General features: G+C 48.9%; 1 protein-coding gene across 4 annotated transcripts in view; it reads right to left on the bottom strand.

Moving 5' to 3' along the window:
* The window catches only part of PLEKHA2 (pleckstrin homology domain containing A2), an 82,295-nt gene that overhangs the window by 3,880 nt on the left and 59,921 nt on the right, over positions 1-18,494 (bottom strand). For all 4 annotated transcript variants that reach the window (XM_086380377.1, XM_086380373.1, XM_086380375.1 and 1 more), the window contains 6 exons: positions 12,624-12,764; positions 11,952-12,098; positions 11,559-11,627; positions 11,088-11,158; positions 6,778-6,841; positions 389-466 (listed from right to left, as the gene is read on the bottom strand). In XM_086380377.1, the coding sequence (XP_086236503.1) occupies positions 389-466; positions 6,778-6,841; positions 11,088-11,158; positions 11,559-11,627; positions 11,952-12,098; positions 12,624-12,764 (570 nt within the window). The remainder of the gene's footprint in view (positions 1-388; positions 467-6,777; positions 6,842-11,087; positions 11,159-11,558; positions 11,628-11,951; positions 12,099-12,623; positions 12,765-18,494) is intronic.

Here is an 18,494-nt window from a genome sequence, read left to right as displayed (position 1 = left end):
TCCTGACAATATTCATCCCAAAGGCCCAGGAAGAGGCCCTCCGCCCAGGATCACCTCCTCACAGGCCCAGAGATACATGTCCACAGAGATCAACTATGTCCAGCGGCAGCATTCACTCCGCAGGTGTCAAGGACTGCCTGGCAGGGAGATGTGTAGGACACATCAGAAGCCCTGGTTTTCTATCCAACTCTACCTCACCTCCTCCAACGACTGAACAGAAATAAAAATTTGTACCCAGATCAGTGGAAAGAGAAAAACAAACAAGACAGCTTGGAGCTTCTGCTGCATCTGGGCTCCGGGCTGCTTGCCTACATCACCAGAACCCGCCCACTCGGGACAACTCATCGCAAGGCTGACAGTGACTGTGAGCAGGAAGGAAGTGACTTACCCTGGGGTGGCACTTGAGGGCCTGGACAGCTGCCCCGATCTCCTTAATCCAGCTGTGCATGTCTTCCGGACTGTCCGCCTGCAAAACACCCAAGGCACTTACAGAGCCACGAACGCACTGTGACTTCAGCTTTCACGTCTGTAACTCAATTCAAAGTTCAGAAAACCACACCATTGGAACGGGAGGGGATCTCAGAGATCATCCAAGTGGCTTTCAGACCTCTGAGGATATTTGTTTTCCCCCAGCAAAGTTGTCTCTGTCACCTTATCAATAAAGTGGACAGTGGTCGTGAGAGAGGGAGAGCTTAGAGGTGAAGTCCCTCACCCCCTGTTGAACAAGATCGGCCTGGCCCTACCTCCTGTTTTACAGAAAAGTCAAATAAGGTTCAGAAAACCAGAGCCCAGAGTTTAGGGATGGTTTTGATTCCACTCCCCAGATACCCAAAGCAGTCATCTTTCTGTTTTACTATAGCTATCCGAATAAATAATCCCACTTCCAGCTCCAGTCCCACTGAAACCAAATCCTCTGCAAAATCTCCCAGAGAGGCAGCTTCTCTAGGAACAGGGCCTCTCTCAAAATACAAACAATCTGGGTCTGTCCTGAGTCCCACCTAGGCCTCCACAGTTGCTAGACTTGCAGCACTTGGCTCACCAATGCGTACCGCACTGCTGAGCCCTTAGAAAGTTCTTGCCCTGGGAATCCCCTGGTGGTCCAGTGGTTAGGACTCCGTACTTCCACTGCTGAGGGTGAGGGTTCAATCCCTGGTTGGGGAATTGAGATCCTGCAAAATGCTCAGTGTAGCCCAAAGACTCCCCCAGAGAAATACAGAGCAACGCCAGAAGGGGGCAGCAGCGGCTCTGTGAAGAAAGGAGAATCCACAGCAGGTTGGAGCCCCAGGAATTCTGAGTGCCTTCCAGCGTCACCAGGTCGGGCTCAAGTGATCCTGGCAAACATTTACTGAGGCCTTACCCAGTGTGGCACGTGGCATCAGGTATCGGGCACAGGGTTGGGACCAAGACTGAAGGCCTGACATCCAGAAACTCACATTTGTTCCCCTCTCTTTGTCTCCCTGCTCTTTCCTCGGGTAGAGTCACCCCAAATTACCAGCATGCACTTGCGTGCCTGGGCACACGTGAGTGCAATCACAGGCTGGCCCTGCAAAAGTTTCCACATACACCCCTCATTCTCCCCACCCCTAAAATGTTTCTTTCTCTTTGCATTACACACCAAGGTAATACACAACTGATTTTTTTAAAACCCTCAAACTTGTCCGCCTACCCCTTCCTGTCACGCCAAACCAACCCTCCCTGGTTAGATGTGTGCAGGACACTTACAAGGGGAGCAGTTTCACACCCCAGCGCGCTGGGCCAAAGAGAGGCAGCAAGGGCGCCCCAGTGGAAGGACGTTCTCAAGCAAATCTACCTGCTCCCTCTTTCCCTGGGACTTTTCCCAGTTACTGGACAACCAGAAAAAGAAACCCATCCTGAGTCCAAAAAGAGAACCAGGACACAGTCTCCAAGATTCTTCCAGAAGGCATTTTATGTACAGCAGGGCTAGCTGACTTGTTCCACAAGTAGAACTACTAGGAAAAATTAGATGAACTCATTGAGCCAAAGCAGTTTGAAAGTGCCTGATACACAGAAAGGGCTTCATATTAGTTATCACTGTTGTTATTATTATTATATGAGGGACTCAAATGAAGCCTTAAATTCCAATATTATAAATATATTTCGTGGCTTTCTCCCCTACAACTTTTTTTTTCATTTTCTTCATATTCAAACTGCATATAATTCTAAAGGGATCAAACTGTTGGGATCAAATAAGATAACACACTTTTTCTTAATATACTTATTTATCAACTCCATACAATGGTTTACAGATGGGAAGCTGACCAGGTCTTCACTGCCTACCTGTTTTCTGTGGTATTCTTTTCAGCCTTCCTAAGGATTTCTGTACATATTTCTATATGTCTTGAAGTCTCTCTCAGATTCCTTGGGTTGTTTGAAAAGATATTGATCATTATTTCTATTATAAATAATGTTATTCATAAATGCTCCTCTCTATGTCTATAGTTTGTTTGGACATTTAAAGTAAAATTGTCTTATATTTCAACTTGCCTTTGAGATATTGCTTTTCTCTGGATAAACATTATTCTAGTGCTTAAAATATTTTTCAAATAGAAAGGCAGATATTGATCCCACCTGAGAAGAAATAGAATATTATGTTATTGAGCTCACAGTTAAAATCTCTATTAGTAGTTTTAAGAACTGGACTCCACGGGCGACAGAAATTCAGTGAAACCTCCAAAACTGTATGTGAAGATTACAGTATATGCGTATAATCTATCTTTTATGAAAAGCCTGTGCTTAGCTTTCATCAGAAACTCAAAAATATCTTAAAACCACATCACAAAGGCAGTTTCATGAACCAGAGGTAAAAACCAGAGCTGAAATCCACCCACCCCATGGTGAATTACTGAGACTGAAAAAAAAGGCTGAAAACTCAGTAGAACAGGAAGGGAAGTGCCAAGCTTATACCTTCATCTCTTACGGGTCTGCTTAAGTGTGTGCTACACTTCTGGTGCTTGGTTCAAAAGAAAAAGTAGGGTTTCTGTCCTTGAGGGCAGTTTTTGAGGCGAGAGGAACAAAGGGTATTAAATGAATCACTGCAGACTGTGGTTTTTATTGCAGTCTGATGAGCTTTGATTGAGGATCTGCTATCAGCATCACAACAGATGCAATGGTTTTAAGCACTGAATTCTAACAGGTCATCAATAAAAGGCTTCTAGAACCTCCTTTGGTGGGCCAGTGGTTTCCACTGCAGGGGGCACAGGTTCAATCCCCTGGTCAGGGACCTAAGATCCTCATGCCACAGTCAAAAATAAAAAATAAGAGACTTCCAATATATATTACTGGTTACTTCTGTTGCAACTGCCCAGAATTTTTAGGCAGCCCCTTCTTAATTCTATTCCCAACCTCTGCAGCCCTCCTTTCCAACAACTAATAACCCCTACCCTCTCTCCAGGAGCAAATCCCACCTTCAGATACAGCCCTGCCACGTATGATCCATTCAAAGGGCAAAACTGGCCACAGTCATCTGAAAGAGAGATTAAAATATCCCCTTTTTCCAAATACATGTCTCTGCGGGGCCAGATTTTCTTCATACTCTTCCATCAAAACAACATATGGCCACAGACTGAATGCAGAAGCAGATCTGAGAACCCTGCTGTCTTCCAATAAGCCAGCCATTAAAGAGATTTGCAAAAATACAAAAAAAAAAAAAAAAAAGATGCTACTCCTGTTGCTTCTCTGTTTTAGAAACAGAGTTATTTTTCATGAAATGTTGCTTGTGATAACACAAATGAGTTTACGGTGGTTGTCTTTAAATGAATAAATACATATTCTTAAAGAGTTTTAATCTCTACTCTTCTCCAACTTTCTGAGTCTGCTGCTATACCCAGATTTGCCCAGTCCCTCATTTATTTATTCAGGGCCATGTGAGGGTTCTTTTACCCTAGAAATGTGACAGCAGATGGAAAAGGAGGACAGAAGTCATGATAAGGTTCTGGTTAATGTGCAGACACTCTTGCCAACGATGCAGTGTCTTCTAAACACTTTTTGGTTGAGTTCATGTTTCCCAAGCACTATCTCCACCCAAAGCTCTGTCCTAGACTCTCATCTGGCATCATCGTTCACCTGGCATATGTTTACTTAGCACCACCATGTCAGGCACCATCCATCTGGGGCTGTCCTAACAGGTCACCTTGGACATCTTGCAGGAACCACAACCACCTGAGCAAGCTTCCCTTTGCCCTCGACAGCCCCTCCTTCCGTGTGTCCGTCCTCCGCAGTGACGGCTGCCATCAGTCGCCCTGAGGCTCCAGCCTCAGGGTCTTCACCTCCCGTCTCTCCCTTCATCCCACATCCAATCAACTTTAAAGTCCTGAAAAGGACTCTTCAAATTTTTCCACTCTTCTTCACCCATCCGATATCAGGCTTCCTTATCCCGCACTGAAACCATGGCAATAGCCTCCCAACTGCTCTGCTGGCTCCTGTCTCACCCTTTTCTTATCTGTCTCCTACACTGCCAAGCCACTATACCACACCAACCAGGACATTCATTGCCAGGGTCCAGGGTCCTGTTGAAGTGGCCAGGATCAAGGACTATCATCTCCCCTTTACAGATGAGGAAAACAAGGCTCTGAAACTTACGCCATTGTGCAAATGGGATTTTTAAGAGGCAGATCCGACTGGGTCACTGCCCCAGCTTAACTCCAAGGGCCTAACCTCCAGGATAAAATACAGCTTTTTAACAAGGACCCTCTATATCAGCTTTCCAGCACCTGAGCCTCTTTCACCTCTAGGCTTTTTTTTTTTCATATGCTGCTTGCTGTTCCCTCTCCCTGGGCCAATACTTTGGCCACCTGATGCGAACAGCCAACTCATTAGAAAAGACTCTGATGCTGGGAAAGATTGAGGGCAGGAGGAGAAGGGGACGACAGAGGATGAGATGATTAGATACCTTCACCGACTCAATGGACATGGAACTCGAGCAGACTCCAGGAGATAGTGGAGGACAGGGAAGCCTGGCATGCTGCAGTCCATGGGGTCACGGAGAGTCAAACATGACAGCAACTGAACAACTCTCTGGGCCACTTTTCCTCCATCTTCCTTCAGGAACTTCCCTTAATTCCCTGAGACTAGGGGAGGTACCCTTCTTAGGAGTTCCCATAGCAACCACTACTTACTCTAAAGGCAGCCCTTCTCACACTTTCTTCCCACCCCCACTGCCCACCCCCCCGCCACCACCTCCATGAGTGAGGTTGCTTAATTAACACACATAGGTTCTTTGGTCATATTCTGCATGCCATACTGGGATCACCCAACCGTCTAAATTATTTTTTTAATTTGCATATATTAAAAGTTAATACTCTGCTGTAAAATTCGATTTCACACATCTGCCACTACAGTATCACACAGAACTATTGCCTGCATGCTAAGTCGCTTCAGTCACAGCCAACTCTTTGCGACCCCTGTGGACTGTAGCCTGCCAAGCTCCTCTGTCCATGGGGATTGTCCAGGCAAGAATACTGGAGTGGGTTTCCATGCCCTCCTCCAGGGATCTTCCTGACCCAGGGATCGAACCCCTGTCTCTCATGTCTCTTTCATTGGCAGATGGGTGTTCTTTACCACTAGCACCACCCGGGAATAGTTACACTGCCCTAAGAGGTCACCTGTGTTCACCTCCCCAGCATGCCGACCCCCACCTCATCACACTGTTCTAATTGCTGGTTTTCTTGACTGTCTCCCTCTCTGGTTCAGGATCTGCTCTGTTGAATGTTGGGTCCCCAGGTCGAGGCAACGCTCTGCACTCTGAGAAGAATCTACAGATATCTGTCAAATCCAGGAACTGGAAGTTCTTGTTGTACCTACAGCTCAGACTTTGGCCCCGAACAGCACGGAGGCTGCTCGAAGGCCCCAGCACTTTCCAGGGCTCTTCCCGGGTGTTCATCTGAATGAATGGAACCCACAGATGCCTCCGGCTGTCAGCAGGTCTGCTGGGCTCAGCCAGGGGGGCCCGTTCGGAGGGCACAGCTACTCACGAAATGGCTGAGAGGCGACCTCGTGAAAGGGAGGGCATTTAGTGGGGAGCATGCAGGAAGCCCTAAGAAACGTTGTGCGGGGAGGCCCCAAATTTCAACCAACACACCCCACAGCAGCCTTGGCACTAGAAAGGCAGCATCATCACAAGGCGGGGGAGTCAGGGGACATGCCGTCTGTGGACTGACCGCTAGGCGGGCCGGGGTGGGGACTAGGGCTTGAAAGTCTAGGCCGTGCTAGAGGCTGGAAATCTGCCTTTCCAGCTCCCATGATCTGAGGAGGAGCTGGGAGAACTCCAAAGCCGTGGGTGGAGGGGAGACGCTTCTGAGAGCTGAACGGCGGCGCCCACACAGTGGCTTTCTCTGTGCAGCTGGCTATGCACCTGGTCCCCGCACAGGGCCCTCTGTGCTTTGGTCCTTCCGCACGCAGCGCCGTCCACACAGACAGGGCTTATAAATACCCTCCAAGGGAGAAGTGAAACCACTGACCAGTTCTCCTTTTCTCTGCTTAGCTGGCGCCTGGGAGCCGAGAGCAGCTGGTACAAGCTCACAGTCCCCAGAGAGATGGCTCGGGCCACTCTTATTATTTTATGGTTGGGAAGCTTGGGGCAAACATCCTGTTTAGAATGAAATGGGACCCGGACTGACTGACTACCAGGGGCCTAAATTTACCTCCAAGAAACTTCGAACAAAATAAAAGAGAAAGCAAAGGGAAAGGTAGGCCTGCAAGTACACGCTCCACAGAGAAGGAAAGTCCCCGACTTCTCGGGATGGGGGAGGAGCTTTTTACCTGCACGTAGAAGGTCCTGGAGCTGGTTATTATTTCAAACAGGTTGTCCCTCATCAGCAGATCGCTAGACAGAGAGAGGGAAAGACGTTATCAGGTATGCTGGTCACCCACCAGGGACCTGATTCAAGCTAAGACGGGTACCTGTGCCGCCTACCGTAAAAAGGGGGTTCACAGGCCCTTCCTCCTGCAGCCCCTGCCTCAGAAAGCATTGCCCTGTTTCCTTCAGCTTCACTCCCTGGAGGATCTCCAGTGGTTTAACCATCCCCATGGACACCCCCTCCCCAATACACACCACCATCAGTTCGCACAAGACACAGCTCCTTTGCTTCTAAGACCTCCTGCTTCATATGCACCACACCCCAACACGGCCTACAGTTGTGTTTCTTTAGTGGCCAAGATGTATCAAGTGTTTTGTGAGAGGTACCGTTTTGAGAGGTTTTATTTTAGGGTCAAGTAATGAAAGTCTTACTAGATATAAACACACCCATGTAAATACACAAGCTGTTAATATCCATTATATCTACATTAAATATATATATTATATACATATGTTTATTTGTATGTATTATAGAGAGATAACAGACATACAACAGTATATTCATAAAAAAAAAACAGTAAATTTGTTTCCGGTGTACAACATGATTCAATATTTGGATATAATGCAAATGATCACGGAGAAGGCAATGGCACCCCACTCCAGTACTCTTGCCTGGAAAATCCCATGGACGGAGGGGCCTGGTGGGCTGCCGTCTTTGGGGTCGCACAGAGTCGGATGCGACTGAAGCGACTTAGCAGCAGCAGCAAATGATCACTGTCTAGGCAACACTCACCACGCTACATAGTTACAATTTGTTTTCTTGTGATAAGATGATAACTTTTAAGATCAACTCTTTTAGCAACTTTCAAATACAGTGCCCTTAACCACAGTCACCATGCTATACACTCCATCCCCAGGACTTATTTATTTTATAACTGGAGGTTTGTACCACTCAACTCCCTCCACCCATTTTGGTTACCCCCAACCATCCACCTCTGTTAACCCCCAATCTGTTATTTGTGCTTTTTAAAAAACCTTTTGGCCGAGCCATATGGCATGTGGGACCTTAGTTCCCCAACCAGGATCAAACTCATGCCCCCTGCATTGGTGGTGCAGAGTCTTAACCACTGAACCACATGGAAATCCCTGTCTTTGTGTTTTGAGATGCGCTATTTCATCCAATCTTCACCACCATTCAATGAGGCAGTAAGACTTTCCCCACTGGGGAAACCTGGGCTCAAAGAGGTTCTGTGACTGGTCCACGGCACCGAAGTAAGTAAACGGTAGAGTCAGGATATGAATCTGGGTCTGATTCCAGAGTCTACACTCTTAATTACTCCACCACCAGGCCTCTCCTAAGGGACCCAAATCTCTCATTTCCAAAGCCTTTCTCCATCCGCACAGCAACCATATTCACGTCACCAAATCCCTGCTCTCAGAAGGGGGCTAGATGCGAAAGAGGAGAAAGGGAAGGAGAGTGTGGACCATTTAAAGATGCTTCAAACTGGGGGTGAGGTTTGTAAGAGGGCTCTGACTTCTGCAAGGAAGAAGGCTAGAAGTAGTTGATGCTTAGCCACAAGCCTCCAAATGGCCAAAATGATTTCCAGGGTGAAACGCCTGCCTGGTGTGTCCAGTCTCTGGGGGAACATACAGGAGCAGGAGATCTACCTCCTTCCCTATAAAAGAACATTAAAAAGCAAAACTATAGAGTCAAACACTGAAGTGTGTGTTACATGCCAAGAGTTAGAATGATTCCAAGAAAGGACTAACTGCAGGTGGACATCCCTGGCGGTCCAGCGGTTAAGACTGCACTTCCTGTACAGGGAATATGGATTCCATCCCTGGTCCGGGAGCTAAGATCCCACATGCCGAGCGGCACGGCCAAAATTTTTTTTTTAACGTAAGAAAGAAAAGACAGGACTGATCACAGACAGGGCTGGCTTTAGGAATCAGGGCCTCGAAGGAAATGGCAGATGTGTGGCCAGTGACAGGGGCATGTGGGCAAAAGAGAAGCATGAGATTAAAGACCCCCAGGAGAGGGGACAGCTATGGGGTGGGGGTGGGGGGGTCAGATAGACTTAGGGCCTGATCCTGACTCCACTGGGAAATGGTATTTCAGGCATATGTCTAAAACTTTGTGAGCCTTTGCACTCCAGCTGTACAATGGAAATCAGAAGCCCGTCTCTAGCAAGCTTATCACCACAAAGATCAGTTGTAAGTTATACGCGGCATCTGGTGCAACGAGAAAGTCACACGGTGCTCATCTGAAATGCATGTCATTAACTATTGTAGTCCCTTTCTGAGTATCTGAGAGGAGATGGCACTTCCTTCTGGCTAAAGTGGTTTAACCTTTCAAACTATTCATGCACGTACATACAGTCATGTAATCAACTGCTGGGGAGGAAAAAGCAAAACTGGGAGGAAATCCCCACCCTTTTTGCATCCATTTCTCATTTCTCAGGCTGTATGAAGCCTTTTGTGCTCTGTTGCTTCAGTCGTGTCCGACTCTTTGCAACCCCATGGACTGTAGCCCACCAGGCTCCTCTGTCCATGGGATTCTCCAGGCAAGTATACTGGAGTGGGTTGCCATTTCCTTCTCCTATGAAGCCTTTTAATTCAATTCAATTCAACAAACATTAACTGACTATCCAGGTGCCCAGAAGCCCCTTGACTGGGCTGGGGAGAAGCCTAGTCTCACAGGCCTGGAACCTGCAGAGTCTGGGAGCTTCCTTCCCCGGGGATCTGCCTGTCTCTCAGTTCTCTTTCCCACAGTTCAGTCTGACTCTGCCGGTCAGCGTCTCAGGTGAAGTGTGAAGCGCTCTCAGGACCCAACATTATCTGGGTTCTCTAAGCCACCCGAGCCCACCTGTTGACCTGCATAGGCCTCCAGGGTCAGGAACAAGTCCCATCTCTCCTCCACCCACGGTCAGCTCCGGAGCCACACTTCTGGAACTTCCATCTGTAGCTGCTCTCACAAATGATAATCTGTCGGTGGGAACTTTCCTTATCTTCTAAACTCTGCAACTGCTGTTTGCAAGGCTCACGACAGTCCCCACTTCCGTGGGCCACAGCTCACCTCGCTTTCATGCAAGACCCTCCCACGCCTTCATGTGAGAACAGTCAGCCTGCTGTCAACAGCTCCCCTGGTGACACTGGCTCTGCACGCACAGTCCGTGGGAGGGAGATACAGCGAACTGCCCCTGCAGACTGCTGACGGAGGGCCGAGCGAGGACCGCCAGGAGCCCAGATGCCCCTGGGTCTTTAAAGCTTGGCTCCAAGGGCACCGGTATGGGTGCCGGATATGGGAGAGCCATTGAATGGGCCCCAGGTCCGAAATTCGTTCTGCCCTCCGTGGCCCTGGAAAGGTAACCATTTCCTGGAGGAAAGAGGAACAGCTTAAAAAATACTTCTTCTTCCTGCCCGACAGCATTGCCGTGAATCAGCCCTATGTTACGAAGACAACAGGGGACCTCCCTGATGGCTCCGTGGTAAAGAATCCACCTGCCAATGTAGGAGACAACCCCTGATCTGGAAAGATCCCACATGCCATGGAGCAACTAAGCCGTAACGATTGAGCCTGTGCTCTGGAGCCCAGGAACCAGAACTACTGAGCCCACGAGCCTAATTACTGAAGCCTGCATGTGCTACAGCCTGTGCGCCACAACAACAGAAGCCACCAGAATGAAAAGCCTGTGTGTGCACCACAACTACAGAGTAGCCCGTGCTGGCCATGACTAGACAAAAGCCCACACAGCAATAAAGACCCAGCACGGCCAAAAATAAATAAATTTTTTTTTTTAAAGAAGGTATCAAGGATTTTGTCAAAAGGAAGAGAAGAGAAAAGGCATAACAATTCAGGTCAGAGGCACTGGTACAAACAGGGCTCTGAGCAAATGTGCTAAAAAGTGAGTTACTAAGGGTACAGTGCTCCCCTCCCCCGAGGGTCAGTCCTCCTGGGCAATGAGCATCCGACGCCTGAGAAGGACCTCTCTCTCCTCTGTTCCATATTCTTTCTTTTCCTCCATGAGAACAATGTTACATAGGCTCATCTGAGCAGTGAGAGTAAAGGGCTGGGAAGTGGGCAGGTTGGCCCAGTGCACCATCTTGCAGCTGTGACCACTTGGATGGAGACAGGTAGCCACAGATGTCAGGGAGACAAAGTCCTCCTGCTCTTAAAGGAAGGCTCTGGAACAGAGCCTCAGACAGGGAGTAACGGGAGAGCTAAGATGGCATATGGGGTTCTGACCAGAGAAGAAGAAGCAGAGACAATTACCCAGACTTGACCAGACACTCGTGGGTCTTGAGAACATCCTTGAGGAATATGGTACGAAGTGGTTCTCGGTCCTGGGGGAGGAAACGGGGAGACAGAGTGAATGAGGCTGTCTGCCCAAGGCCACGCTGGGACCAGCCGGCCATTATCATCAGACATGACTGGCTGAAACCAGGCTGCAAACAAGACAAGGTCCCGAAACAATCAAAAGAGGAGGAAAAAAAAAAAATCTAAGATGCTCTGCGGGTCTCAGCACACACAGGGAGGGAGTTCATTAAGGCCACTTTAATTTCATGGCAAAGCTGCCCACACCAGGTGGACGGAGCTAAGATGCCGCACACTCCCAGCACACAGATGAGTCTGTGTGCCCACATCTCTGTTCACACACATGCGTGCGTACACACACACACACACACACACACACCTGTGTGTGAGCCCCCTCGGTCTCCTGAGGGCCCCAGAGCCACGACAAACCTGCTCACACTTGAAGTAGCAGATGGTAAAGTCATCCAGCGCAAAGAAGCGCCGCTTCCAGCTCTTGCGCTGCAATAGAGGGTAGAGAGCAGAATGTTAGAAGAGGTCCCGGGGGGTGCATTCTGGTCCTAAGCTCCTGGGAACCGCAAAGGCCAGGCTCCCAGCTTGGGGGACCGGGGTGAGGAGCAAAGGATTTCTTCCTCTGCGGAAACGCCTGGGAGCACCGCGGACAGCAGGGCGCTCATTTCCTTTGAGCCCCTCCAGGAATCGGCCGGTGTGGGCGTGGCCGGCTCCACCCTCCTCCCAGCAATCTGCCCTCCCCTAGGGCTCGCCCACACCCACTGGCTCCGGGGATCCCCAGAACCCCCTTCAGTTCCCCTCGCGGACACTCACCACGTTCCCTTGCTTCACACAGTAGCCGCTTTTGATGAGGGGCGGCCCGGTGGGACCTCGGCAGCCGGTCGTGGGGATGTAACTCTGAGACCTCCGAAGGATGGCGTGGGAGCCGGGCTCACCCACTTCCTGCCCATCCCCGCCGTTCTACATGGAAACGGGGACGGCAGAGTTAGCGCCTCCCTGCTCTTGACACGGCCCCACCTGCCTTCCCCAGCAGCCCTGGCCAGTCACCTCTTCCTCTTGGCCCACGAGGGCAGTCAAATAAGAAATAAACCAGAAAGTAAACTTTTGCCTTGGGCAGGCACTGTACAGGGTGCTTTCACAGAGCAAGGCTGGGGAGGGCAGGCAGACCCAGGAGAAAGGGAAGGGCTGCCAAAGCAAACCAGACGAGGCAGAGGCACAGTGAGCTTGTTGCCAGCCACCCTCGGCCCCGCTTCCCACGGGCTTCACAGGTGCCAGTCCTCGTGGGTGATGCAGAGCCATCCTGGCCACAGAGCTTCAGATGCAGCGGCCTCGTCTCTGCACTGTCTGTATTCTCCATCACCCCACATATACGAGCTCCCCCACCCCTGCCCTCTCCTTGGTCCTGCCCTCCTGTCATGTCACTGACACACCATGGACACCCCCGGACCCCCCGTGCCCCAGCCTGGCAGCCCCAGGCCCCAGCACCTGGTTGATGGGCGTGTGTACCACCACCCCTCCGATGATCTCTGTCTTGTAGGCCACCTGTGGCTTCTTCTCTAAGGCCAGAGGAGTTGCTAAGCTCTTGAGAACTTCGGTCGTCAGGGGCAGGTTCCCAGCTTTGGGTACCTGGGAAGAACGACAGTGTGGTTAACTGGGGAGGAAAGCCCAGAGAAAGCAGGGAGGTGACCAAGGAGGCGGGGAGGAAGAAGAAAGTTAATGTGCCAAGTTATAGTAAGATACCCCTTCCCCCCATGTCCTTCCATCCATCCAAACCTGGATATGAGGAATTCAGCAAACCACTCCCACCACACACACACACACAGCCACACACTTACTCAACAAATGCGCTGAGCACCTACTCTGAGTGAGTCAGCCCCTGCCTGGCTAGAGACCAAAGATAAACCAGCAAACACAGACACACTCCATGTCCATGCTGATCAGGGAGACTGATCGCAAACATACAGCAAGACTAACAGTCAGAATAATTACAAATTGTGGTGAGTGCCTTGAAGACAATAAACAGGAGCTGAGACTGACAGCAGGGCAACTACTGGAGGGGACTGGTTGGCATTGTGGGCACGGTTGGTGTAGGTCTCCAGGGGAAAGAGATGCTCAAACAGTGCCCTGGAGGATGAAAAGGAGCCAGGAACATAAAGACGGGAGAAAGGATGCTTGGCAGTAGGTGAGACGCCTGTGGCATCTGGTACAGGACTTGGGGAGCATGTCCCAGGGCTTGGGGTGTAACCTCTGACCTGTCACTAAATGAGTGACACAGTCATAGAGTTATCATGGTCATCAAACAATGAGAGGATATAAATTCAAACACTTAAAATATGAATAAAAATACAAAAGTTTTTAATTAAGATATTCTAAGTAAACTTTTTTAAAATTAATTAATTTATATTTTTTCGGCCGTTCTGAGTCTTCACTGTTGCATAGGCTTTCTCTAGTTGCAGTGAGCCAGGCCTATGCTTCCTTATGGTGCTTGGGCTTCTAATTGTGGTGGCTTCTCATGTTGCAAAGCTTGGGATCTAGGTGTGTGGGCTTCAGTATTTGCAACATGCGGGTTCAAAAGCTACAGCGCTTGGGCTCAGTAATTGTGACGCACTGGCTTAGCTGTCCTGTGGCACGTGGGATCTTCCAGGACCAGGGATCAAACCTGTATCTCCTGCATTGGCAGGTGGACTCTTAACCACTGGACACAGGGGTTTAATAACTTTTTATTAACGGTACTAGCACTTACAAATATCACCCTCCTGCAAAATGATTTATCTTTGATCCTCTCCAGCTGATCAGAGAGTTACAGAATTTTTAGGGCACGTTTGAGACCACAGGTTGCTGGTGGTCCAAAGGCAGGCTTGCCCCGACCATGTCTCGTCTGTCCTATCCAGTATGTTTTTCAACCTGCAATTAAAATCTGAAATATTTCATACAAAACAATCTTGTTTTCCAGCAAAGCAGCAGTTCAATCTTTGGATGGGGAACAGATTCCTCAGTTCGTCCCAGTCCTGACCATCTTCCCAACCCGAGGTCACTTATCCTCATTCATGTTGCCACTTTTCTTCCTCTTTGTCCATTTCTCATTTATAGGAAAATCTTTCATCACCAGAGAGGCCCAGAGCAGTCCAATCATTTGCCCAAAGCCATGATGAATATTAACATCTAAGCAGAGACCAAGTCCCTGAACTCTGCTGGTTCAGTCCCCACCACACCACAAAGCCTGTCCTTCACAAGGCCCCAAGACCCCATGTGAATCTGCCAGGAAAGTAACTGCAGACCCCAAAAGAAAACCTAACATCCTGTTTCACTTCTTCTACAGCCTTGGAAGCTAGAAAGACCTAAGAATCCAGATCTTTCAAGAGCTCACAGCTCAAGGATATATTATACAACATGGGAAATATAGCCAATACTTTGTAATCATTTAAATGGAAAGTAACCTTTAAAAACTGTAAAAAAAAAAAAAAAAAGTTTAAAAAAGAAAAACAAAAACACTATTGCAAGACTTCCCTGGTGCTCCAGTGACTAAGATTCCACACTCCCAATACAGGGGGCCTGGATTCGATTCCTGGTCAGGAAACTAGATCCCACATGCTGCAACTAAGATCCCAGTCAGTTCAGTCGCTCAGTCATGTCCAACTCTTTGCGATCCCATGGACTGAAGCATGTCAGGCCTCCCTGTCCATCACCAACTCCCAGAGTTTACTAAAATTCATGTCCATTGAGTCGGTGATGCCATCCAACCATCTCATCCTGTCGTCCCCTTCTCCTCCTGCCTTCAATCTTTCCCAGCACCAGAGTCTTTTCCAATGAGTCAGTTCTTCGCATCAGGTGGCCAAAGTATTGGAGTTTCAGCTTCATCATCAGTCCTTCCAGTGAATACTCAGGACTGATCTCCTTTAGGATGGACTGGTTGGATCTCCTTGCAGTCCAAGGGACTCTCAAGCATCCTCTCCAATACCATAGTTCAAAAGCATCAATTTTTCAGTGCTCAGCTTTCTTTATAGTCCAACTCTCACATCAATACATGACCTGGAGCAGCCTAATTAATTTTCAAAAACTACTGTAAGCCAGGAAGTGGGGTGGGGGGAGTTCACAGCTCAGGGCCATAGGAGAACTAACTCTGCCTGCTAAGGATGGGAATGAAGGACCACACCCCTATGTATCTAATTCAAAGGAGTAAGACCATCGTGATCAAAACTGGGGCCCCAGAAAGAGGACAGGAAGAAGGGTGACCTCTGCCCACCACCTCTCCAGATGAGGCCAGAAACATCCCCTCTCTTTTCCTTCTGAGACAACAGTTGCTTTGGGCCTCTACTCAGTGCCAGGCGGAGGAAGTACTCCTCTCTTTCTGCATTACTACTCATCTCAGGCCACTTTACCAGCCAGGCATCTGTTTCTCTATTTCACATATGAGGTAAACAAAAGCTCGTTAAAAGTCATCGCCACTGCTAAAAACCACTACCAATGAATTCCTGAAACCCAGCTAAGGAGGAGGGGAGTAGCCTTTCAGAGTTCACGACGGCCGGGAAAGGACCCCTGGCAGCTTGGTTGTCGTGTTGCCTCTCGACCCGTCAGCCCACCCAGAGAACTGCTGGTTATCACTGCTCACACCCCTGCATCATCGGCTCCCTCTGACCAATTGCCTGGCTCTCCAAAACAGCTTACACTTCCTGACAGTGAATCAGCCTGCAGAGAACAAACTCACCAATAACCATGTACCAGGTCTTGAAAACAAGGACATCCTCTTGGCTTGTCTGTCTCCCAAGATCCCAGTGAAACAGGCCCCTCTTCCACCATCCCGTCCCCTCTCTGGTGAAGGGTGCCCTGATGGAGGAGATCCACAGGGTTCCATTTGCAACAGGAAATGAAATTTGCAAGGACTCTCTTCCCACAGGCAGGGCAAGACTATGAGGAATAGTCTAACTGTGATAGGGGAAAGTATGCTATAATTTCACTGTCCAGTTTTTAACCCTTTCGAAAAAATGTAGTGAGTTGAATAATGTCTCCCTATGAGCTGACTCATTTGAAAAGCCCCTGATGCTGGGAAAGATTGAGAGTGGGAGGAGAAGGGGACAACAGAGGATGAGATGGTTGGATGGCATCACCACCTCAATGGACGTGAGTTTGAGTGAACTCTGGGAGTTGGTGATGGACAGGGAGGCCTGGCGTGCTGCAGTCCATGGGGTCGCAGAGGCGGACACGACTGAGCAACTGAACTGAACTGATGCTGGCTTAGGGTGGGTCCTAAGTACAAAGGGTCGGGAAGATCCCCTGGAGAAGGAAATGGCAACCCACTCCAGTACTCTTGCCTAGAAAATTCCATGGATGGAGGAGCCTGGTGGGCTACAGTCCATGGGGTCACAAAGAGTCGGACACAACTGAGCGACTTCACTTCACTTCACTTAAGTGCAATGACTCACGTCTTCCTAAGAGGAGGGGCCATACAGACACGCAGGCCCCACAGTGACAGAGGCAGAAGTGGAGGGATGCAGGACAAACCAGGGAAGCCTCTGAGGGCTAGAAAGGGCAGGGAAGTATTCTCCCCTTGAGCCTTCAACGGGTACATGGAGGGCCTTGCCGACACCCTGATGTCAGACTTCTCAGGACTGTGGGAGAATACATTTCTGTTACTCTAAGCAATCCACCTTTTGCAACAGCCCTTAGGAAGCTAATACAGGAATACTACTACTCTGAGCAAACCCAATTCTTTATTTTTTAAAAAATGTTTATTGGAGTATATGGTTGCTTTACAATGTTGTGTTAGTTTCTGCTGTACGGCAAAGTGAGTCAGCTATCTGTACACAGATATCTCCTCTTTATTGCATTTCCTCCCTATTTAGGTCACCGCAGGGCACTGAATAGAGCCCCCTGTGCTATACAGTAGGTTCTCATTAGTTATCTATTTTATACATGGTAGTGTACATGTCAATCCCAGTCTCCCAATTCACTCCACCCCTTTCCCCCTTGCCGTCTGCACTTTTGGCTGAATACCATATGCTGACCGTTATCTTCAATCATAAGGACTCAGTGACCTAGCACTCAATGACCAGTGATCTGGTTACTGGCTCCTAAACCTGGGCGGGTCACTCTGATCTCCAGACATTTCCACTGCCTCGTTTATAAACCAGATGATCACTCCTGCCCTCCCTACTTGAGGTTTTCATGAGGCTAACAAGAAGCCATGAATGTGAAAGTGGTATGTCATCTAACTTCTTTTACATCTGCTGCTTGTTTTTCATATTTTTATAAACCCTTCCAGGTCTCAGAAGTCAGAAGGTCCTAGGCTTGAATCTCAGCTCTGTCATTTAGCAAACTCCAGACTTAGGGCAATGGCAACCCACTCCAGAACTCTTGCCTGGAAAATCCCATGGATGGAGGAGCCTGGTAGGCTGCAGTCCATGGGGTCGTGAAGAGTAGGACACGACTGAACGACTTCACTTTCACTTTTCACTTTCATGCATTGGAGAAGAAAATGGAAACCCACTCCAGTGTTCTTGCCTGGAGAATCCCAGGGACGGGGGAGCCTGGTGGGCTGCCTACCGTCTATGGGGTTGCACAGAGTTGGACACTACTGAAGAGACTTAGCAGACTTAGGGCAAGACTCTGATTTCCGTTTTCCTCATCATAAAAATGGCAGTGAAAGCAGCCGCCTCACAGGAGTGATGTGAAGGGTGAACAGTGTGGCCGGTGAGAAAGCCCCGCTGGACACAGGGTCTGTGTCTTTCATCTCTGCATCCCCTGTCCCCAAGATGCTTCACTTTGCACACGAGGTGCACTAAGAGAAATTTGCCCGGAATGAGGAAGTCAGGTACCCCTCCTCTTCCTTCTGTCCCACAGGATCTTTGGCAGGAGGAGTGAAGAGAGGTATAAATAGAGCAGAGGCAAGTCAGGGGGACCCTAGAGGTTATGGAGCCCCTGCAGAGGCTGGGCCATCCCAGCAGGCAGAAAGAGGGCGTGGAACTAGCCGCTTGGAGCAACTCCACGCTCAAGGCACAAAAGCAGGAAAAAGAGGCCCCCCGCTGCCTCCCAGTCTGTGTAGTCCAGTTCAGCAGGCAGGTCCAAGAGAGGACACCCTGGGGTCTTCCCTGGTGGTTCAGTGCTTAAGACCTCACCTTCCAATGCAGGGGGTACGACTGGATCTTAGCTTCCCAAGCTAAGATCCCACATGCCTTGCAGCCAAAGAACCAAAACATAAAACAGGAGCAATACTATAACAAATTCAATAAAGACTTTTAAAAATCATCCACATCAAAAAAAAAAACAAAAAAAACTTAAAAAAAAAAAAAGAGAGAGAGAACACTGAATGAGAAAAAAATATTAGACACTGAAAGAAACTCCCCACAGTGTGGAAGACCC

This window comes from Bos grunniens, chromosome 27 (assembly GCF_055505025.1).
Source record: "Bos grunniens cultivar Pamir isolate PY7600 chromosome 27, Bosgru_T2T1.0, whole genome shotgun sequence".
Classification (NCBI taxonomy): Eukaryota; Metazoa; Chordata; class Mammalia; order Artiodactyla; family Bovidae; genus Bos; species Bos grunniens.
This window is presented reverse-complemented; position numbering and strand designations above follow the sequence as displayed.